Source organism: Oryctolagus cuniculus, chromosome 18 (genome assembly GCF_964237555.1).
Source record: "Oryctolagus cuniculus chromosome 18, mOryCun1.1, whole genome shotgun sequence".
Lineage (NCBI taxonomy): Eukaryota > Metazoa > Chordata > Mammalia > Lagomorpha > Leporidae > Oryctolagus > Oryctolagus cuniculus.
In genome coordinates this window covers 23,051,413-23,074,839 of record NC_091449.1, presented here as the reverse complement: position 1 = coordinate 23,074,839, position 23,427 = coordinate 23,051,413, and the positions used below count along the sequence as shown (strand labels likewise).

The 23,427-nt window shown below is 57.8% G+C and overlaps 1 protein-coding gene across 2 annotated transcripts; it reads left to right on the top strand.

The window, feature by feature from the left end:
• Window positions 1-4,455: 4,455 nt before the first annotated feature.
• On the top strand, window positions 4,456-14,483 carry LOC138846710 (uncharacterized). Of its 2 annotated transcripts, XM_070063258.1 has the most exons (4): window positions 4,456-6,545; window positions 7,629-9,670; window positions 10,301-12,070; window positions 13,581-14,483. In XM_070063258.1, the coding sequence occupies exons 3-4, from the start codon at window positions 11,932-11,934 to the stop codon at window positions 14,330-14,332; spliced, it is 891 nt and encodes a 296-aa protein (XP_069919359.1). In that variant the 5' UTR covers window positions 4,456-6,545; window positions 7,629-9,670; window positions 10,301-11,931; the 3' UTR covers window positions 14,333-14,483. The 2 variants fall into 2 exon arrangements, with proteins under 2 accessions (XP_069919359.1, XP_069919358.1); XM_070063257.1 differs by lacking the exon at window positions 4,456-6,545 and having other exon boundaries at window positions 6,553-9,670.
• Window positions 14,484-23,427: the final 8,944 nt, after the last annotated feature.

Genomic DNA, 23,427 nt, shown 5'->3' with positions numbered 1-23,427 from the left:
ATCCAGTGCCAGGCTGCAGCTCCTCCCCAGGAAGTGCCCTGTGCCTGCGCCCTGCAGGTGTCTCTTGGCCCCGGCCTCACCAGGTGTCCCGATTTCTCTTTGCAGAATAAAATCTTCTCAGATCCTCTTTGTTAAGGGAGCCCTCCTGGCCAGAAGACCCCGGGCCGTCCCACGCCTACGTGCTCAGCAGGTGCAGCTCCGCGCGCTGCCAGCCTCTCATTGGAGGAGGCAACAATAAAAGCTCGCATTGCACAGAGTCTGCTCAGTGCTGGACCAGACACCAGGCGTGGGTGTGGGAGGCGGGCGGTGCAGCGGGGCCGGCTGCCATGACTGCCAGTGGTGGCTGGATTCAGGGCTGTCCGTGTTGTTCCTGCAGGGGTGCAGTGTGGGGCGGGGCGGGGGGGTGTGGTCTCCGTCGCCGTGGCCGAGATCCGCAGGACACACGCGTCACCGACCAGGCGTAGCTGGCCAGCCTCCTTCAGAGCAGCAGTGAGAGTCCCAGCGTCACCGTGAGCACACTGCGGCTCAGAGCCGGGGCGCGTGCCCAACACTGCACAGCAGCAGCCACTCTGCTGCCCCGCCCTCTGCAGGGAGACCAGCTCGGCTGCTCAGTGTGCGGCCGTGCACGGTGGCAGTGGTGCCCACCTGTAGATGGATATGAGACCTCCCACCTCCAGGCCCAAGGGACATAAGGGGTGGGAAGAGGTCCCTGACTGGACAGGAAGACCTAAAGCCCAGAGGGCGTGAATGCCCCTGGCCATGATCCAGAAATCCTCTCTCGTGCCTCAGCTGGTCCCAGTGCCAACCCCCAACTGTGGACGCAGCTGTGACCCCGCAAACACACCCCACGTGGGGTCTCCCACACAGTGGGCCCAGGGTCTGGGTGTCTGCGGTGGCTCAGCCCTGTGGTCATGATGCTGCTGCCTGTCTCAGGCCTCCCACATTCCTGTCTGTGCCCTCTGGGCCTGGATCTGCCACCTGCCCCCTGCTCTGTCACAACTCACTGAGGGCACTCGCACAGGGCTGTCTCAGGAGGAGCATCTGTGACATCCTGGTGACCAAGGAGCTGCTGGGAGGCCCAGACAGGGTGGAGCAGCCACTCCTATCCCCGGGGGCTTGCTGGGGGGGGTGGCAGGCTGGGTTGATCCTTTTCCTGTTTCTCCCACACTTGTACCTGGGCTGCCTTCACAGAGAGAAGAGGTCAGGGTGGGCGCTCCAGGCAGCAGTGAAGTCCCGGACTGGGGCACCCACATCCCCAGTCAGAGGGCCTGGTTCTATTCCAAGCTCCTTGGCTGCCATTCCAGCTCCCCACTAATGTACACTCGGGGGTTCAGGTGGCACCTGCAGGTGGTGATCCAAGGACTGGGGTTCCTTCACCCACAAGGGAGGGAGACCCAGATGCATTCCTGCCTTTGGCCTCGCCCAGCCCTGATTCTGGGAGCCCAGCACTGCTGCCTTCCCAGGGACCCACCCCAACTCACCTAGCAACCTCCTACTCTGCCCGCCTCTTAAAGGTCCCACACCCCTCTTGATGCCACAAACTCTGTCTAAAGCACTTACCCCAGGGGAGACTTGCTCTTTGTGCTCACTGAGCTCCCTCCACAGAGGAGCAATGGGGGACCCCTGCCTCTGCAGGAGTGAAAGGGAGCCCACGGGATGGGAGGGCTTGGGGAGCAGAGACCCCCTCGTTACCCCACCTGTGGGATCCTGGGGCTGTGTCCCACCACACCCGGTCCAACAGATGCAATTCTATGCGCAGTGAGAACATAGGCGACACCAGGTGTCTCTGTCTGCTCTCTGCTGCTGTGACAGAATCCCACAGACTGGGGCGATGTCCAAGCCACACGAGCTGATTGGCTCACGTCTCTGGAGGGCCTTTGTGTTGCATGCAACATGGTGGCCAACATCCCATGGGGGTGCAGGGAGAGACGGGTAGAGTCAAAGATGTAGAGAGAAAGAGGGAGAGAAGTAGAGGAACTTGCTTTTATTTTGAACTTAAATTTTTATTGTTGAAAGATTTATTTATTTTAAGGCCTCAGCCACTGGCCACTGCAGGCCCATGCTGAGGGGAACAGTGGATGGAGCAACCACCCCCCAAGATCCATGAATTAAACATATGTAACAACACCTTGATAGTAAGGAAACATTCGTAGCAACAACAATGGGAACTCACCCCTGTGCACCCTAAGCCACCCCAGGAGGCCAGCGTCAGTCCATGCAGGAGCTGGGTTGGGGCCCATGCACCCATGCTCCCAGCACACGGACTCTGGGGAAAAAAACCTCACCCCCAGTGAAGGAAAACGCAATGTGGAGAACACTAAGCCTAGGCATCTGGAGTTTGAACTCAGGCAGAGAAAGGAAAACGCATGGGTGTCCTCCACCCAATTAGGAACATCTGACTGCTGAAGCTGAGTGGTCCCCATTCAGCACTCGCTGTGTTATTTTACAGCACTTTGTGAGTCTTCCAGAGTTTACAATGCAATTTAAAGCTGAGAAGCTGAGTTGGGGGGGGGGAGGGGGGAATACAAGAATCAGTTAAAACCCAAGTGTTGCTGGACAGCATCTCTGGACCACGACACAGCTGTGCACTCACTAACACTCCGCAGAGGAGGCCAGCAGGTGTGTGGGTGACCAGGGCCCTGCACCCTGTGGTCTCCATGCCAGGGCAGGGGAAGTGGGCAGGGAGGCAGAGCAGTGTGCCCTTGAAGGGAAAAGAACCGACTGTGGCCATAAGGTGGCAGCTTAGGGGCAGTGTGGGGCCCAGGACCAAGGAGGTGCTGGGGGAGGGCTGAGCCACTTTCCCAGGGGGAGCAACCTTGTGATCAGCACCCCGGGGAGCCGCGGGCCTGTGGCTACTCCTGCCTGCGGCCTGACGCGTGCTGTCCCTGTCCTGATGGTCAGCAGCAGCCCGGTGTTACCAGCATGCGGCTCAGGTGCTGGTGCCCAGGAGTTCTCAGTGCTCTGTGCCTGAAGCCCTGGCCCGTGTCCAGGACAGGGCCCTGGTTCCCGCTCTGGACAGGCTGGGCCACGCTGGCTGAGGTGCTCAGCAGGACGCTCCCCTGCCTCCATCCCAGAGGACCCCTGTGTCCACCTCCTACAACTCCAGGGAAGAAGGGCTGGAACAGAGCAGGAGGGGCAGCAGAGGGTGGCAGTGCTGGGGTGGGGCCTGTGGTAGGACAGGAGGCTGCACCCTGGGAGTCTCAGTTCAGGTCATGGCAGGGGCAGCCCCGAGTGTGGGGACAGGTCTATGTGGGGCTCCCTATGTGACCTTGTGTTCAAAGAAAGAGGCCTTCACAGTTGGGCTGTAATACAATAGCAGAGGCAGAAAGTAGGGGCAGGAGGTGCCAGTTGCCTGGGACTTGGGACCGTTATGGCAGGTGGCAGAGGGCCCTGGCACCCCTGGTTCCGGGGCAGTTCTGCCAGAGCCCTGCCCTCTTCACCTGGGCCCTGGGAAGAACACAGGCCCCACTTCTGGTGACCTTTAATGAAGCCAGGCCTGAGGACCCTGAGCCCTGCCACAGCAGAGCCACTAGGGATTGGCTGGCAGGCTTCTGTGATGTCACAGTCACTGAGATGCGCACTCTGGGCTGGGTGGTGACCAGAGGCCAGTAGTGCGTCTACTGCCCAACTGACCAGTTGGTAGTGTAGGCAGCAGGCGCATTTCAGAGAATCACATGGATTCGCGATGGAGGTGAGTGGGACTTGCTCTAACGAGCTGTGGCGTGGGGAAGGTCCCGCCAGGGGGGCGGCCCTGGTCTCCCACACCGGATTCCATGGGCGATGTGGTGGAGCTCTGAGTGGTGCCCCTGTGTGCAGAGCGTGTACACAGTCGTCTCATTCCTCCCGCTCTGCTGGTCACCAGTGTTGAATGGGCCTTGGTGTGAGTCTGTGTCTGGACACAGGTTCAAGACTAGGTGTCGGGTCAGCTGGTATCAGGTGGGCAGGGAGGCCGGCTCTGAGAGCCCCAGAGATGCGGGAGCTGGGAGCAGGCCAGGGAGCCCCGTAGACTTGGGCTCCCTGGAGGACACATAGATGCCAGGCTGGGGGAGGAGTGTCCTTTCCAAGGGCAGGGGAGGCAAGGTGGGGGCTGTCCTTCCCCAACCGTCCGTAGTCAATGAGCTCTGCACAAGTCATAATCCAGGGACCCGGCCACCAGGTGCCCGCCTGCCTGGCTGTGTGGCTGTCCCCCCTCTGACCAGGGGGACAGCCCTCAGGGCAGCATTCCTGTGGGCTCCCCGGTGCTGGCTCTCATGTGCGTGTGTGTCTTACAGATTGGATGTGAACGCCCTGAGGTCCCGGAGGGCCCAGGAGCGAGCAGCGCTCATCAGACAATATGAGCAGGTACGGGCCAGGGTGCTGGGGGAGGAGGTGGGGCCCTGCCTCAAGGACTGTGCCTGTGAGAGCCAGACCCCACCTCCCTGAGGACACGGGGGAGGGGGCAGGCGGACAGGTCCCCAAGTGACTTCTCATCCGGGTCCCCTCTCGGCTGCAGGGATGCCGAGGAGCGGCACTGTTGGTGCCCGAAGAAGAGGACGATGAGGGCGGCTGCCTCGTCCCAGACAGGCTTGGGTTCCTGCAGTGAGTCCTCCACACCCCAGCTCACCCCAGGGAGGGACTGGGGTCAGAAACCCCAACATGAGGTGGCACACCTGTCCCCGGCCCCGACCTTGAGCCCAGCTGTGGTCACAGGCAGTCACTGGTCAGCATTTGGGGGCAGGAGTCGGACGTGGAGGCTGTTCCCACAGATGTCGGGGAGAGAGGCCCCGTTGCTGGAGGGTGGGCTCCGGTGACCTGGAGGGATGGAGCCATCTCGGGCCGTCTCTGGCATGACTCAGCAGCCCACCTGAGCACGGGGATAAGGGCTTCTGCCTCCATGTTGTGCCAGAACCTGGAGAATAAGCAGGAGCAGAGTGGTGGAGAGATGGTCAGGGTCTGGGCTGACAGAGGAGGGGTGAGGTGGGGCGCATGACCTCAGGAGGCCAGGGCACGGGGGGAGGGTGGGCAGTGGGGGACCCTGAGGGGTGTGGGGGTCCCAGGTGCCTCGAGCCCCAGGTGCACACTCACAGCACTGAGCATCTCTCAGGCAGGTCACTCGGACTCGGTCAGTTCCAGGGTGACGTCCTGGGCAGAGCTGATGTGGGGATATAGCTGCCTCAGCCCTGGGCAGTCTGGCCCTGCTCAGGACAGCCAGCCCCCAACCGCTGTGGGGGGCTGCCACACACCCACGAAGGTGGACCTCTGACAGGCCTGGAGCCCGCCACTGGCAGCAAGAGCCCCTGCCTGGCCCTAGGCTCCCTGTGCTCATGGTCACCAGCCCCTCCCTCCCCATCTCAGTCCCCTGGGCTGAGAGGATGAAGCTGGTCCTTCCCTGCCCCACTAGGGAGGTCGCGGTGCCTGTTGTGGTCCTGTCCTCACCTCTCCGCCTCCCTTGCTTTCCAGTGAGCAGAAGTTGCCCCAAGACAGCACCCCGGGGGCAAAGGTAAGGACAAGTCCTTGGCCATGGGCCAGTCATCTGGAAGCAGAGCTGGGCGGAGGGGCACGTGGGGCTCGGCAGTGGTGAGTGGGAGCGCCATAAGGTCCTGCGATGCGGTACTTATACGGCACCTGCTGACATCTTACCACACTCACCTGTCCCAGAAGTGAGCCGCAGCTCAGAGGTGTCTGCTGTCGGCCGCCCTGACTCATTGGCATGGTTGGGAGTGACCTGGCTGGAGCTCAGGGGCTCTCCTTGACGAAGGGGCAGCTCGGGTCAGAGGCCAGGCCACCGATGCTCCCCCAGACAGAAGATCTGGGGCTCACGGTCTGTGCCTTTTCTGGCTCCTTCCATTTGAGCGCCCACAGAGCTCCTGAGCTGCATCCGAGGGCCCCTCTCAGAGCCCCAAGCTGGGCTCACGCCATCCTGTCTCGTTTTCCAGCGTAAACAGGAGGTAAGAAGGATCCAGAAGTGGATAAAGATGATCAAGAACCATAGTAAATACCGCGGCAGCGACAAGGTACCGTGGCGATGAGGGCCCCTCGGGAACACTGAGAGCTGAATTGGGGTTTGAGCAGTGCCCATTCCTGTGCCAGGCACCGCCTGCCTCTCAGATGCCCAGGGGCAACTGTCCAGTCCCTAGAGACACAGGTCATGGGCACACCTCCCCATACACACAGGACACTGTCCTGGTAGAAAATCTGAAGTCACTGCTGAAGACAATCCCGGATGCAGGGCAGGCGTGGTTCCAGGAGCCCTGTAGGGGGCAGTCCGTACACGGCAGAGCCGGTGCCCCTGAGCCCTTGGCCCTCCAGTCACTGTGGGTCATAAGGCCCCCCTCTGGGCAGATCCTCCCTCTGCCAATACACAGGGAGCCCCTGGCGTCTCCCTCTGCTGTCTCACCCTGCGCTGCCTCCACGAGTGGCCACGTTCAGCACTCACCAGAGCCTCCTCTCTCCTGTAGTTTCAGCGCAGAATCTACAAAGGCATCCCTGCCCAGGTGCGTGGGAAGGTGTGGGCCGTGATGCTGGAGGTGGACAAGAGGAAGGCCCAGAACCCAGGCAAATACGCGGTACGGCTCTGCACTCAGCCCAAGGGGGCCCGGCCTGCTCGGGCCTGCTCAGGAGCCTGAGTCTCCGTGGAGGACCGTCCCTCACTGAGCCCTCGGGAGCCTCCTCCCCATCCTGCCTTCCTCTCCCTAGATCCTAGTCAGTGCCTCCTCCACGTCTCCTCAGACCCAGCTGGGACTGGACAGGTGTGTTTTGTGCCTGAGGCTTTAACCTGCTCTCTGCTGAGCTCACCTGGGCAGCTTGGCATACGGCCAGAAGAGAGGACTTGCTGGTCCCTGATGGGCGGGGGTCTCCCAGGATGAGATCACAATGGTGTGAGGTAGGGAGCCCCACAGGCTCTGTGCTAACATGGCCTGCCCGCAGCTGGCCGGCCCTCACCTAGGCCTGCCCACAGCTGGCCCTGCCTTCACATGGACTTGCAGCCCCTGGCATTGCCCTTGCCTGGAGAGGCCGCTCCAATGGTCAGACAGCTCTCAATGCTTCTGGGAAAGGAGGGAGTGAGGACTGGTGTGAGCAGAGGGCAGTCAACTGCAGCTGGCTCTCATGGCCCCTGGCTGCCATCAGGGAGCAGGGCCCAGCTGTGTTTCCCACCCTGCCTCCCCCAAGTCTGCAGTCTGGGGCTGGCCCTGGGAGCTGGGCCTGGAGACAGTCATTGCCCAGGCTCAGCTCCAAGCCAAGGGTGGCTTGCAATGTCAAGATGGAGATGGGCCCCTCCAGCAGGGGGCAGCATGGGGCAGTGGTTAGGCTGTGGCTGACTCCTGGAGGGCAGAGCCTGAGATTTCAGCTAGGAGGCTCAGAAGCCTGGCTGGGGGCAGACCGTGTCTGTGCTGAGAGCTGAGGCAGGCAGGGGGAGTGCACAGGGACCTTTCAGAGCCCCTGTCTGCTGCTGACCGTCAGGGTTACGTGGGCACTGAGGCAAGTAGGGAGCCCATGACCCTCCCTCAAGGTGGGACCCAGAAAGGAATGAGCGCTTGCAGGGAACTCCATGTCAGCCAGAAGAGCTGACGTGGACTTGAGGTCCTTGTGTGGCAATGGGGCTTGTGCAGTTCTTGAGGCTGCCCCTCCCCCTTGTCCCTGCCCTGCAGGAGATGAAAGAGCTGGCCAGGCTGGGCGCCACTCACTTCCATCACATCGACTCCGCCATCGCATGGACTTTCAGAAACCACCTCATGTTCCGGGAACGTTACGGAATGAAGTGAGGCCTCTGGGCTGGGGAGGACCCGCGGGTGGGAGGAGCAAGGGTCCTGGGGCACATGGGGTCCCTAGGGAAGATTGGGTGCAAGCCTAAAACAGTTCATTGAGCACAGAAAACAAACTTGCCTTTTCTATAGTACACAAACTTTCCCAAAGACACTGTGGAGAGACTGAAATGAAAAGAAACACCAGGGGAGACAATAGTAGCAATCTAACTAATAAAGGTGTTGTTTCCAGAATATTCAAGGAGCCCTTCAACTCAGTCACAAGGAAGCAGTGGGCAGCCCCCTAGTACCCCGGGAACACAGGATCGGGGGGACCCTTCATGAAAGCACACACACTTCACCTCCTCAGCGCATGAACACACACTTATTCCCTACACCACAAAGGGGCACCAGCGCACAGCTGTGGGAGGGGGGAACTAAAACCACTGAGGACGCCGGGTGCTGCTCCCTACAAGGCTGAACGTGCATGGGAGGCTGACTCTGCACAGCTTGGACCCACGGGACTGCACTCCCACAGTGGGACGCTCACCTGTGCCCTGAACACCCACCTGGGAAATGAAAGTGCACGTGACTGCGCCCTGGGAGGTGTGCGTGTCCCTGCAGGCGGCGCTCACCCACATGGTGGACAACACGCAGGTGCCCTGACGACGTCACTGCACATGAGCAGAGTGTCACGGGCCCTGCGTGTGGCTGTCAGGCTCTGTTAGGCAGAGCTGCACTGAGAGCCTCGGCAGCACAAGACACACGGCCTCTGTCCTCTCTCTTCCAGCCAACAGGCCTTATTCCACATACTGATGGCCTATTCCGTCTACAATCCCGTGAGTATTCTGGGATCATAGCGCAGGTGCTATCCCGGCAGTCCCTGCAGGGCACCCCTGGTCACAGAGATCCCAGCCTGGGTTGAGGGGGCCTCGCTCATCCACAGATCTGAGGAAGAGCGGTAGAGGCCAGGCTCTGAGCCTCTTGGACCCAACCTCAAGTTCTGGGAGGAGAAAGGCAGCCTTCTCCTGGGCTGGTCTCCAGACCCCAGGAGCTTGGCCGTGTTGGGAAGCCCCTCCCAGGGCTAGCACTCCACGCAGTGGGGCGGGGGACAAGGCAGGGCAGATCAGGTGTACGACTTTGCTGTGGGTCCCACTGATGCCATTACACCCACCAGCCCTGTGGTTGGACCCATGGGCCTGAATCCCACTCTGTACAGCGCCCCTGCCACAACCACCCACTCAGACTTTCCCATGAGTGGAGCAGGCGCAGGGCTCCATGGGTGACCCAGCAAGGCCTGGACATCCCCACCCCCCTGACCTGCCACTGGCCAACCCTGCCTGGTGCCCTGGTTCCCAGGGGGCCTGGCACTCAGGAAGCCCAGGCCTGCACCCATACCAGAGGCACTCCTCCTGTTCCGGTCCTGGTAGCACTTCCTGGCTTACTTCTTCCTCATGTGAGAAAGGGCCACCGGCTGACCTGCAGAGCTCAGGGGTCCAGAAGCTTGCATGGGCATGGATCTGGATTCCCACAGCAACCTGGCCCATGCTGACATCTTGGGGGTAACAGGTGTCCATACTTGAGCTCTCCCCCTGTGCTGCCTAAGCTCAGGCCCTGCAGGATTCCCTCCAGGAACTTGGAGAACTTCTCTGGGCTCCAATTCTTGGGCAGCTGACACCAAGTGGCAGGATTCAGGCACAGGGGCTCCCTGTGCCTAAATCTTCCTGGACCCTTCAGTGGGTGACCCTGATCTGCCTGAGAGGTGGGCCATCCTAGGATATCATTCTTGCCAGGGGAGGTCTCCTAAAGGTATTCTGGGATCTTGCAGGAGGTGGGCTACAGCCAGGGTCTGAGCCATGTGGTGGCGCTGTTGCTCATGTATATGCCCGAGGAGGACGCTTTCTGGGCCCTGGTGCAGCTCATGGAAAGCAGGAAGCACGCGATGCTCGGTAGGTGGATGGCGTGTGGGGCCCAGTGCATGCAAGTCCGTGCACGGCCCTCACTGGCTCCTGAATGTGCGGGACAGTGTCACAGTGTGTGTGTGGGGGGGCTCCCTAGAAGCCAGGGCTGGCAGAGGCCTCCCAGACTGAGCCAGCCCCCTTCTTTTACCACCACCCAAAGGCCCTGCAGCTTGGCCATGGCCATCCTGGGTGTGGGAACCTTCAGAACAAGGGGTCCTGTCCTTGTACAGTGACTCAGGTCGATTCTGGCTCTTCTGCCTCACACGTCTGTACACAACTCTCAAGCACAGAGCCACACCCAGGGAACTTGTGGAAGGCAGCATCCCCTGTAGGGTCACCCCCTCCTCGCTCCTGAGTCTTGGAATGGTCAGGAGGCACCCAGTCTGACTGCACCCACCCCAGCGGGCTCCAGGGGGCAGCCAGGCCTGGGCTGCACACAGTCACCCACCTGCACCCACCTCCTAAGCAGATCCTCTGCCCTGGCCACGTTCATCCCCACCTGCCCCTGGTCCAGCCTCCCCTGACCCTCAGTGCTCAGAAGCACCCCCCCCAGGCCTGGGGCTCTCCAGCCTTCCTAGGAGGAGGCTCTCATGTGGGGGTGTGGCTGATTCTACTCAGGTTTCTACAAACCGAACACCCCCAAACTGGAGCGATTCCAGCAACACCTGGGGCTCATTGTGCATCGCGTGCTCCCCTCCCTGGAGAAACACCTGGTAAGTTAAGCACCTCCTTTCTCCTCTTGGGGGCTCTGGGCTCATGGGACTGCTTCCTGAGCCAGGGGAGGCCATGACCTCACAAAAACTTTCCTTGGTTACGGGGGTCCGCGGCAGCTTGGGTGTTGGTTTGTTTTCCAGCACTTGGTCCCCCAGAGTTGGCGTAGATTGAAGGGAGACGCTGTCCCCAGAGCAGAGTGGAAGGAGGGACCTGTGTCCCTTCAGGAACCTGCATGGCTGGGAGGGGGGATGCCCCTGCTGCTGGGCTTCCTGCACCCAGGGGCTCTGCCCCAGGGCTCAGATTAGAGGGAGTCAGGCCTGGGCCCTGGGCCCTGGGCCCTGAGCCCCCTCTGCCTCTGCCTCTTCTTAGGAGAAGGAGGGTGTGTGCCTGGAGGACTCCACCACCCACTGGTACATCCAGTGCTTCCTGGATGGGGTAAGTGCCCCGGGGACCCCTTGCCCAGGGAAGCTCCTGCCCCAGTGCCTGGTTCTCTGGTGCTGGTGGCCTGTGACTCTGAGCTCCCCCAGCCCCAGCAGACACAGGAGGGAGCCTGCTGTGCAGACCAGGCAGGCCCTGTCCAGCCCTGCTAAGGGTGGTCCAAGCTGATGCTGAGCCTCAGAGCCAGCAAGGAGGGGACAGGTTCCACCAGGACCCATCCTGAGAGCCTGGCAAAGGCCAGAGCCCTACAGTGAGAGGCAGGAGATCCATAGACCCCCCGAGGCAGAGGCTGGTGGCAGCACAGCCCAAGGGCTGACCCCTCCCCAGGTCCCTGGGGTGTCTGGCATCTCCAGTGTGGCTTCCAAAGTGTGCAGACCCCCAGGGTCCAGGACAGGACATGGTCATCCTCTGTGGGTCTGGTTCGCTGAGTGGGCAGGGATGTGGCCATGAGGCATGGCCTCCCCTCCCCTCCCAGGAGGAGCTCTGGCCTTCTTGTGTCATCAGCCTCCTGGAGTCTCCCTCTGTCCTAGGGGAGTGACACTGCACACCCACCCCTGTGGGCCCTGCTGAGGCCCTGACGGGCGGGTCCTCCAATGCCTCTGTCCCCAGGTGCCATTCCCCCTGGCTCTGAGAATATGGGATATATACATCCTGGAGGGCGAGCACGTGCTCCCGGCCATGGCATACACGGCCCTCAAGATCCATCAAAGTGAGTCCTCAGGGCCCACAGAGGCCCGGGTGCTGGGGACGGAGGATCTGGGGGTCCCCTGCCTGTCCCTCGGGAGCAGGGCTTGAGGGAGGGATGAGGGGGTTTGGGAGGCCTGGGTTCCCTTCAGGAGGGCACTGAGAATCCCCCTGTTGCATCCCCAATCCCAGGCCCCCACAGACCACAAGGAGAAGTGGCCAGGGTCATCGCACTGGAAATTGGCCCCTGAGCAGTCCCTCTAGTGCTTGGCGTGACACCCAAGGGTGTCCAAGGGTGTCTGCAGCCCATGTCTGGTGCTGGGACAGGGCTTGGAGCAGCCATGGTGGCTGCGCCATCCCTAGGGCCCCTCCCAGCCTGACACCCACCCCCATGTCTAGAGCGCCTGCTGAAGATGCCCCGGGACCACCTCCGGGAGTTCCTGCAGGTGACCCTGAAGCAGGCCTGGTCTCTGAGCGAGGACGCGGTCATCAGGCAGCTGCGGGCCTCCATGCGTGAGCTGGGGAAGCTCCAGTGCCTCCTGCCTCCCGAAGGTGAGTCCAGCACACGGCCCCGTCCCATGCTCCCTTGAGGGAGTCAGTAGTGGGAGTGCCAGGCCCTGACATCCCTGCCCAGGGCCTCACCTCTTCCTGGTCCTCCTTGTCCTCCCGACTCAGAAGTTCTGCTTTCTGAAGCTCTGTCAGCATGGCCTGGCGGGGCCTCGGGCAGCTTCCCAGAATCCTCCTGTGGGTGCCGGCTCTCCCCCCACCACTCTGGGGCCGGGCCGTGGAGCTGTCCTCAGGACATTTGTGGCTCTGGCTCCTTGGCTGACCCCCACTCTGGAGTGGATTGGAGGCCCCGCCTTGAGCTACCCTGCCCAGGTCTGGAGCAGGTGCCCTGGCTCAGTGCCCCCAGGAGCCTGGAGCACAGCTGGACCCCCACTCCAGCAAGATGAGAAGTGGCCCTGCCTGACCCCACACAGCCTCCTGGCCCGATGACCACAGCTGTCTGCACACAGGACCCTCCAAGACAGGGGTGGGCGGGGCTCCCACCTGCATGTGGGCAGGGCTAGAGGGAGGTGGGGCTGTGGGAGACCCTGTGCAGTGATGTAAAGGCTGCCGGCACTGGATCCCCTTCAGCCATCTGAGAACCCCTGGAAGGCCCAGGTGCCCTGAGCCCAGTTGTGGGGGCCAAGTGCACTCCTGCGAGCAGGGCTGGGCACAGAGGCAGGCGCTGGGGGCCCCTGCTGCAGAACACAAGAGTGTGGGCTCTGCAGCCCTAGCCTCGGGCCAACAGAAGGCAGCGGGACCCGGAGCATCGCTGGCTTCTGGGCTCTAGTGGGGAGGGGTCCCCGTGCTCGTCCCCTGCTGCTGCTGCCATCATGGACCTGAGCGCCTGGGTCCCCATGCAGAGCAGAGATGGGCTTGTCCCAGCTCTAGAGGCTCTAAGTGAGGGCCCAGGTGCAGGCTGTCCAGGCACTGGGGAGGCCCCACTGTGCCTCCAGATGCTGCCTCCTTGGGTGCTCATGGGACAGTAGCGGTGACAGCCCAGTCTCACCAGGAAAGAGACAGTGGCCCAGGGGCAGAGGACACAGGGCACCCCTGCCACCTCTTTAGAAACTGCATTCCCTGTCCCCAAGGGCCTGAACCAGACTCCATGTCTGCCCCACAGCCCCAGCTCTCACCCCATCATCTTAGGCTCAGTTCCTTTCCAGCCATGTAGGAGGGACTCAGATGCGGGAAATTCAGCCAATGCACTGTTAGGGCGCAGCAGGTCAGGTGGGGGAGGGGACGGGGTCCTGAGTTGGTGCTTTAGTCCCCAGAGATTAGAGTGAGGCAAGGAGTTCAGGGCCATCCACCCTGTGATGGCTGTGCAGGAGGAGCCGGTGGTGTCCCAGGGCTCCCCTTGCCCGGGCTGCACACACCCTCCCGTCTGGGGCCAGCAGCCTGGAAGAGTCCTCAGCGTCACAGGTGGTGATGGGGACCCCAGGATGAGGTCGGGGCAGGCACCCTGCAGGCCAGACGGGGGCTGTGGAGAAGCAAACCGCGTCTCTTCTTCTTCCAGCCAAGTCCATCGAACAGTGCAGCAGGCCCCTGGGGCAGGCACGCGTCCCCCAGATGCACGTTCCTGCCCCCACTGCTCCGAAGGCCAAAATCACCATTCAGGACACAGTGGCAGTGTGGGAGCAGACCAGGGGTCCCGCTACTCGTGCAGTGATGATCCGTCCTCCAGAAAGCTTTGGCCTCCGCATCGCCGAGAGGGAAGGCATGGAGGAGGAGGAGAGCTGGGAAGGCAGCCCAGAGCCCCTCGGCCTGGGCTCCCCTGTGGGGACCGCAGAGTCTCCAGGTTCTGCCAGCCCCACGGAGTCTCCAAAGTGCTCGAGGTGGGGAGGCCTGTGCCAGTGCGCCAGTCTCCCTAACCTGAGCGGGCCAGAGCACAGGGAGGACGACTCCTCCGACGCTGGCAGCCGGGAGGGCCTGTGGATGTGGGCTCCTCCACGGGCCTCGGAGCCCCCGGAACCAGGGCCCATGCAGGCTGTCCCCGCCTGGGGGCCACGGCTGAAGACTCCCCACTACTGGCATGGCAGCCCCACGCACTCTGGGGAGAGTCACGGGCTGGAGCCGGCCAGAGCCAGCCCTGGGCTGGGACACCAGGCCCACGTGCCCTCCCTGGCCAGAGGCCTCCTTACCTCTTATTCAACGGGGCACCTGGATGATGGGTGCCTCCTAGAAGAGAGGCCGAGTCCACCATCTGTCCTGCCCAGGCTGGGCAGCAGCCTTCCGTGTGTCTTCACGGCATCCTATGCACTTGGTTGAGCCCCCACCGCCCAGGCTCTTCCTGGGGCCAGGACACCCTGACACTGGAAGACAACAGCCGTGCCAGGAGCCACTGTACTCTCCTCCCCGCCCCCTCCCCCACCGCCACCCTCAGGTGGTGCTGAGCCTGTATTAAATTGTTCCATGGAAAGGAGTTTGCTCCAGTTTGTGACCCCGGTGCCCAGCGGCAGCAAGCTTCCCCGTGTTCCTGGGGAGATGGGTGGTTCCACAGCCCCCAGCCCCAGGCAGAGACCCACTCAGGACCCTGCAGACAATGCCTGAGATTCAGCTCTGCCTTGTGGGGACTGGGCCAGGGTGGGAGAGCAGCAGCCGTGAGTGCCCGTGACCTCTGGGACAGATCAGCACAATAGGAACAGCCGTGGTTGGAGGGCCTGTGTCACCTCTGTGCTCTCCCCTAGACCTGGGCGGCCGTGGCTGCAGCATCCCTGGCTTGACCCCACATGGCTCTCCCACGTGGGAGAGGATGTGCACTGTGGGCTGGGAGGCGATCAGTGGCCAGAGTACGTCTACTGCCCAACTGACCAGGTGTTGGTAGCGTAGGCAGGAGGCACATTTGATAGAATCGCATGGATTCTCGGTGCAGGTGAGAGGGACTTGCTCTCGGCTGTGCCTGTGTGTGAGCACCACGGGAGCAGAGCCCTTGGCCCTGGGACTCAGAGAGGTTCTCCAGGAAGGGCTGCCGCAGCGCGCAGGAGGGGCCTGGTCTGTGTGCTGAGCTCATGTGCTGTGGGCGGGAAGGGCCCTAGCACGCAGGTCACCTTGCTCTCCCACAAGCACCACTGTCAGAGGTGATCTCTGTGGCCGTGTAGCCACAGCTCTCAGCCAGGCACGCGGGCCATGGCTCACCTGAAACGCAGGGGCGGCTCCAGAGCCCTGTAAGGACTGGCGGTGAATTCGCAGACTCAGCATTTCCCAGCTCCTGCCCGGCTCCTGTCTCCCAGGACACAGATGAGGCCCCGCGATGTCTCTAAAGGTTGACCTGAGGGACTCGAAGTCCTGCCGGACTCCCAGGTGCCATGAGCAGTGCTGCTGAGCTGGCCTCTGCCTGTACCCCCAGCCACCCCTAACAGAGGACTCAGACCTGGGGGTTTAGGGGGCACAGGAAGCCAGAGCTGGTTTAGGGAGACCTCAACTAAAATCCGGAATGGGGAACCCCTGATGCTTCGGGAAGAGGCTTTCTCAGAAACCCTTCAGGGACATTGGAGGGCATTTTGCTGAAGTTGGAGGGGAGTCCTGGCCACTCTGTGTGGCAATAGCAAAATACCTGAAGCCGCGTTGCTTAGAAAATGAAAGAAGTTCACTTTGCCTGTGGCTTGACCAGCCCGAGAGCGTGGCACGGCATCAGCTTCTAGTGAGGGTCTCATGGCAGACAGCATCCCCCAGCAGGAGCCCGAGTGAGATGGGGCTGGAGGAGGACTGGGCCCTGTCCCTGATGACAACCCCAGGGCAGGCAACGTGGGGAAGACACCACTGGGCACGTGCATCCCCTCCTGGACCACCCGGGGTCCATCCCCTGCCTCGGCCCCTGAGTCCAGCTTCTTCCACATGTGCACTGTTGCAGTTGATTTTTCAACAATATTGCAGTGGAGTTGTTTCTGAGAGGAGGAGCCTGGTGGCGGCTAGAGGCATGGAGTCACCACACAGACGCCGGGAGTCGGTGAAAGTGGGCTTGAGGCAAGCAGCCCGCAGACTCGTTTATTTCAGTTAGTACAACAGCTTATATAGCCAAGACAGCCAATCCGGTCATGGGGTGGTTTATACCCTAACCAATCACAGCCTGTTGTCAGGCAGTATTGGAAGCCATCCAATCACAGCCTGTTGCCAGGCAGGCTCCACTGCCAGGTGGGATTCAAAGCCATTCCTGAATAACTGACGCTCGCTTGCCAGCGGTCATCTTGACATGGCCTTCTCATTCCACCACATTTCCCCCTTTCATTTATTTTTGAGCAATGGGAGGCATGATTTTTGGCCATACCATTGTTGACCCTGTGTCCATGTGGTCTCTGTACGCGGCTGTGCCTGTCTTAGGTTGTCCCCCAGGGGATCTTACCCGTCGTTGACTAAACAGCACTCAACACAGGAGACCACTGGTGTGCTTGCTCAGATGGGGTAGGAATGAGGAAGAATGATAACCAGGAATTGTGTGACCACACACAGGCTGTGGGCCATTTGAGTGGCTGACTAGAGCTAGTGGGGTATGAAGCATTAATGGATGTGGCTATGGGCAGTTTCCCAGGGTAGGATGATAGGGCAGGTGCATCTGCTAACAAGGCTGACTCTCAGTCTTGTTCAGCTGGTTCTGGTTGGCTGTCAGTTGCAGGCTGGATGTTTCTGGCTGGTACCCAAATGGGCTGTGCCGCATTCTCTGGAAAGACACAAGCATATCCTCGACCTTTGGTTAGAGAGGGTGTGGCCCCTTCCATTCTCCTGTCAGGGGTATTTCCACCTAACCATAGGGGCCGGGGTCTGGGATGGGAAGGATCCCCAGTGTTTATAAACTGGGCTGACCCCTTGGAATCAAAAGGAAGAAACTTGATAGTGAAAAGGACCTCAGTCAAAGCAAGCTGTGGGTCTGGGGACATACGGTTGTTTTTCTGTCCTTGTAAGAGATCTTTAATCGTCCTATGAGTTCTTTCAATGATTGCCTGCCCCTGTGGCTTGTATGGGATACCTGTGGCAGACTGTATGTTCCAGGACCTCAGGAAGGAATTAAATTCCTGTGGTGTATATGCTGGCCCATTATCAGGCTTTATTGTCCAGGGGACACCGAGGACCAGCAGGGCTGACTTAACCGCCTTTATCACATTTCTAGCCTTTTCTCCGGATTGGGCTGCTGCAAATACAGCCTTTGAATACGTATCTCCCACCACATGGACAAACATAAGTTGACCAAAGGAGTTAATGTGGGTGACGTCCACTTGCCAGAGCTTCTAAGGAGCAAGTCCTCGCGGGTTGACTCCTGCTTGTAGCAGTGGGCCTGACGGGGCGAGGGGGCACAATTCTTGCAAGAGTGCACTAGGTGTTTGCATTGGCTCATTGTTAGCTCCGGGAAAAGTGATTTTGTGTTGCTTTCTGCCATATGAAGTTTTTGGTGTAGAATAGGGGCTTGTTCTAGGTGTCTGATGGCAGCCATGTTGCAGGAGATAAGATGATCGACCTTTTCGTTGCCTTGGGAAACTCACATAACAAGCAGAAGTATGACCTGCAAACTGACATAAGCACAGCAATGGAGTTTTTTTTTCTGAACTTGAGCCTTGAAGGATCAAAATTGAAAGTATGCATCAGGAACTGAACCTCACCTGTGTTTAGATGGGGCCTGCTGAGTGGGAGAAGTCCTCATGAACTCATTATGTCAGAGTTCTCAGGGCTCCCTGGGTTGTTTGAAGTGCCCCGTGCCTCCATCAGCACCGGCAAGCGGAAGCGGGAGAGAGACATCTCCCCAGACTGAGCTATCCTGAGCCCTTCCGGCCCCCGAGGGCTGCAGCTCTACAGGCCCGCGTGTGGGGTCAGCCAGGGGCGGTGCTGCTCTGCCTAGACCCTCCAGAGAGCTCCCCCAGCCTCTGATGCAGGAGCACAGTGTGTTGGCTCCAAGGACTTGGGCCATCTTCTACTGCCTTCCCAGGCCATAGCAGAGAGCTGGATGGGAAGTGGAGCAGCCGGGACTCAAGCTGGCTCCCATATGGGATGCCAGCACTGCAGGTGGAGGCTTTATCTCACTATACCACAGCCACAGCACCGGCCCCAGCTTCCTGTGTTTAAAAAGGAATTATTGGGGCCGGCGCAGTGGCCCATGGTTAACGCCCTGGCCTGAGGCACTGGTGTCCCATATGGGCACCGGTTCTACCCAGCTGCTCCTCTTATGATCTAGCTCTCTGCTATGGCCTGGGAAAGCAGTAGAAGATGGCCCAAGTCCTTGGGCCCCTGCACCCGTGTGGAAGGCACAGAAGAAGCTCCTGGTTCCTTGCTTCAGATTGGCTCAGCTCTGCCTGTTGCAGCCATCTAGGGAGTGAATCAGTGGTTGGAAGAGACCTCTCTCTCTCTCTCTCTCTCTCTGTCTCTTTCTCTCTCTGCCTCTCTGTAACTACGCCTTTCAAATAAATAAATAAATATGTAAAAAGCAAAACAAAAAAAAATGTGACAGTCACAGAAAGAATTTTCTTGATCATGGGCTCTGAAGATTGTCCTGCTCAAAATACTATAGACAAAATAACCAACAGTAAAGAAATACTATAGACTTCTAAAAATTAATCAGATTCAAGAATTTTGAATCAGCAGTGCATGGTAGAAGTCCTGATGATAAGTGTCAAAGTCAATTAATTATAGGAAGTAAGTCTGGGTAATTACTCTATTTTTTTTTCTTTGACAGGCAGAGTGGACAGAGAGAGAGAGAGAGAGAGAAACGTCTTCCTTTGCTGTTCGTTCACCCCCCAGTGGCTGCTGCGGCTGGTGCACTGCGCTGATCTGAAGGCAGGAGCCAGGTGCTTCTCCTGGTCTCCCATGGGGTGCAGGGCCCAAGCACCTGGGCCATCCTCCACTGCACTCCCGGGCCACAGCAGAGAGCTGGCCTGGAAGAGGGGCAACCGGGACAGAATCTGGTGCCCTGACCAGGACTAGAAACCGGTGTGCCGGCGCCGCAGGCAGAGGATTAGCCTAGTGAGCCTCGGTGCCGGCCTGGATCATTACTCTAGATAAAGACACTGTAGGGGCTGGCACTGTGGCATATTGAGTAAAGCCGCTGCCTGCAGTGCCGGCCTCCCATATGGGCACTGGTTCCAATCCAGCTCGCTCTCTCTCTCTCTCTCTCTTTTAAAGATTTATTTATTTATTTGAAAGAGTTATCTAGAAAGATAAGGAGAGAGAGAGAGAAAGAGCGAGAAGTCTTCCATCTGCTGGTTTACTCCCCAACTGGCCGCAACAGATGGAGCTATTCCAATCTGAAGCCAGGAGATAGGAGCTTCCTCCGGGTTTCCCACATGGAAACATGCAGAGAGCTGGATTGGAAGTGGAGCAGCCGGGACTGGAACCAGCACCTCTGCTGTGGCCTGGGAAAGCAGAAGATGGCCCAAGCCCTTGGGCCCCTGCACCCGCATGGGAGACTAGTAAGAAGCTCTTGGCTCCTGGCTTCAGATCGGCACAGCTCTGGCTGTTGCGGCCAACTGGGGAGTGAACCAGCCAATGGAAGACCTCTCTCTCTTCCTGCCTCTGCTTCTTCTCTGTGTAACTCCGACTTTCAAATAAATAAATAAATCCTTTTTTAAATTATTATTATTTTTTTTGACAGGCAGAGTGGACAGTGAGAGAGAGAGACAGAGAGAAAGGTCTTCCTTTGCCGTTGGTTCACCCTCCAATGGTCGCCACGGCTGGCGCGCTGCGGCCAGCGCACCGCACTGATTGGATGGCAGGAGCCAGGAACCAGGTGCTTTTCCTGGTCTCCCATGGGGTGCAGAGGGCCCAAGCACCTGGGCCATCCTCCACTGCACTCCCTGGCCACAGCAGAGAGCTGGCCTGGAAGAGGGGCAACCGGGAAAGAATCCGGCACCCCGACCGGGACTAGAACCCGGTGTGCCGGCGCCGCAAGGCGGAGGATTAGCCTAGTGAGCCGCGGCGCCAGCCATAAATAAATCTTTTTTAAAAAAGACATTGCAAATGTTAAACATTAAAATTTAACCTATTTTGTTAAAAACAACCTTTTAAAGATAAAAATAACGTGGTTTTTGTTCAATTATTCCAGACTATATTCTCACATATAGGGGTAGTGCTAGAAAGAATAGGAAAAAACATGAGAGGACAGAGTAAATACCTGAGATAATAGAGAAATATCTGTTCAAGTGCTTTTCAGTGCAAGAGTAGCTGGTAGAGGCCGGCCCCGGTGTGCCGGTGCCGCAGGCAGAGGATTAGCCTAGTGAGCTGCAGAGCTGGCCAATTTGAGTGAATTATTATGATCTCTTGTTTACAGAAGTCAATGGCAGTGTTTTATAAACAGTTAAGTGTATGCTGAATTTACTAGGCAGTGCAGAGTTCCAGCTTCAACTGTAATCACTGCCGGTGTCAACCGTCTCATTATCATGGGCTTTACTGAAGGAGTAACTCACTGGAGAGAACAGAACTCTTTCCACCCGGGCCCCCTGAAGATTCAAAAGACCATTCCCACCACGGCAGAGCCTTTCAGTTCCTATGAGCAGGGCCAGCATCATGGCCTAACAGGTAAAGCCGCCTCCTGCAACGCTGGCATCTCTCCCATACGGCCCTGAGTCTCAGCTGCTCCACTTCCGAGCCAGATCCCTGCTAATGTGCCTGGGGAAGCAGTGGAAGATGGCCAAATGCTTGGGTCCCTGCACTCACGTGGGAGACCTGGAAGAAGTTCTTGGTTTCTGGCTTCTGCCTGGCCCAGCCAGACCATTTGGGGAGTGAACAAGCGAATAGAAGATCTCTCTCTCTCTTTCTCTGTCTCTCCTTCTGCCTTTCAAATCAATCAATCAATCTTTAAAACAATTTTCCAATATCTTCTGTTCATCCCATGATCCCTGGAAGAGCCAGCATGTTCGTGGCAGCTCCAGTAACTTCTTTTGGTTGCTTGCAGAGCTGTTTAACTGGCAATATTTGTGATTGGGCACTATTAAACCTTCCTGCATTCCTGAGTAAGCCTTACTGCCTTATTGGCCATGGCTCAACTTCTTTTTTTTTTTTTTTAATTTGTCTTGGGTTTTACTTGGCAGCATTTTATTTGGAATTTCACCACCTGCAATATTAAGGGAAGTTACAATGTTTGTGTTATCTTTGTCACATTTTAGAGCTGAAATTTAACTATCTTACAAAAATGAATTGAGAAAAATTTTTAAAGCATTTATCTCATGAGTTTATTTACAAACATATCCAGTATGCTACATGAGTTCAAGAGTTTGATCCACAATCAATAGATCATACCTCTTGAACTGTTCTTCATTTCTAGTGAGTAGATGACTGAAAGAATCCTCATTTTTTAAATTTTTATTAAATTTTTTAAACATTTCATGTTTTGTTTGAAAGGCAGAGAGACAGAGACAGACATATAGAGATCTTCCATCTGCTTGTTGACTACTCTAAAGTCTGCAATAGCTAGGGCTGGACCAGGAGCGGGGAGCTCAATTCAGGTTTCCCATGTAGCGGCCAGGGCCCAGCCACTCGAGCCATCATCTGCTGTCTCCTAGGTGGGCATCAGCAGGAAGCTGGGATTGGAGGAGGAGCTGGAACCTGGACTCAGGTATTCTAATATAGGACATGGCTGCAGCGGCTTAACCACTGCACCAAGGGCCTGCCCCCAGTGTGTTTCTTAAGCTTTAGGTGTCTTCGCATCAGGAAAGGAGTGGCAAGTCCAGACCCAAAATGCAAAGTCATCGTAATCAGTCATTGCTTTCTTTTTCCACTTACCGTGGCCAACTCTTCCCTGGGCTCTTCTGGGGGTTCCTACAGACCACAGAGCCTGAACCCCAGCTACTCTGCTCCAAAGTGGCCCAGACACCCAATGGGGATGATATGGCAGCACCATACTCTGTCTTCCTTTTTCTCACAACCTTGTTCTCTTTCTACCTTTTTATGTGGTAAAGTTTAAAATTTTTATTTACATTTGTTTATTTGAAAGGCAGAGAGACAGAGATCTCCTGGCCATTGATCCATTCCCCAAATGTCTGCAACAGCCAGGGCTGGGCCAGGCTGAAGCCAGGAGCCCCAAACTCAATTTGGGTCTCCTGTGTGGGTGACAGGGATCCAAATATTTGGGCTATCACTTACTCCCTCCCATGGTGTAGGCGAGCAGGAAGCTGGAATTCAAAGTGGAGCCAGGACTCAAATCCAGGCACTCTGATATGGGCTACCAGCATACCAAGCTGTGTCTTAACTGCTGCACCAAATGTCCAGAACAATGGTGCAAGGTCTTTTAAAAAACAAACAAAAAATCTGCCCATTAGCATCAGAGTTGGGGCAGGGGGGAGAAGGTTACAGGTACTGAAAGGAGCCAAGAGCCACCATAAAAAAATGGGGCTCCTGAGACAAACCGTTCCAGAGACAGCCTTGGGAAATGGGGAGTAAACCGGTTCACAGAGAAAGCAGTCAGCTACTAACCATAGATACACAGAACACCTGCCTTGTAGATAAGCCCCTTCCCTACGCTTGCTCAAGGTTAACAAAGAAAGCTGCAAGGCACGTAGCAACCTATTCCTCTCTCCTAGAAACCCCCTCCCCTAATGTATCCCTTTGACCTAGTACTTTTCCACCAACATTACCACTTTTAGACTGCCATACAAGGCCCGCTACTGAAAATTATCCAATGAACTTACACCAGCCTATAATATGTTAATTTTGTGGTTTTGCCCTTTAAAAGCTGTGTGAGATAGCTGCTCGGGGCTCCTCTCGCTTGCTTGCTGCTTGCAGCAGTAGAGGGCCCATTTGTACAAATGAAATAAAATTACCTCCTGTTCTATTGCATCGTCTGGTCCGGAGTCTGTGTTTCTGGGGTCGTCACAAGAGGACACCGCTTTTGGGGTCCTACAGTTGGGGGCTCGTCCGGGATTTGGGGGACCCCAGACTCCCACACTCCATCGGCCAGACGGAGGTAAGTTTGCTTACTTGTGTATTATTGTAACTGTGGTTTGTACTGTTTGTCCTTGTCTGCCAGGACGACGTGGAATCCGTCCTGGGGTGCCTGTACAGGCTCAGTGCTGACTGGACCAAAGGGGAGACAGACGTGTCGCGAGGCCCCTGGTCCAACCCTGGAGGACGCTCCAGTGGTGGTCTGGGAAGGAGGGAAAGAGAGCGTTTCCCTTCTTCAAAGGGAGAGCCTGGCCAAACGGCCGCTCCCTTCTGAAATTCTGGTTTTGGTTTTGTCTCGGTCTGTTGCTGCGCGGCTTGTGATTTGTGTTCTGTGTGTCACTGTTTTTGTTGTCCTTTATCTCTTACTGTCTCCCCCATCTGTTTTTATTGTTGTGTTTGATTGATAGATGTATACTTGTATAAAAAATGTGTATTGTATTCTTATGATGTGTTAATTATGTCTACCTCTCAATGCAACCCTAGGGCCAAATGTAAGGACAAATTTTTGG

Bases quoted from the DNA above. Each gene is read 5' to 3' on its own strand.
- LOC138846710 (XM_070063258.1), top strand. From the start codon at position 11,932: ATGCCCCGGGACCACCTCCGGGAGTTCCTGCAGGTGACCCTGAAGCAG. The intron at 12,071-13,580 runs GTGAGTCCAGCA...TTCTTCTTCCAG, and splicing joins GTGCCTCCTGCCTCCCGAAG to CCAAGTCCATCGAACAGTGC.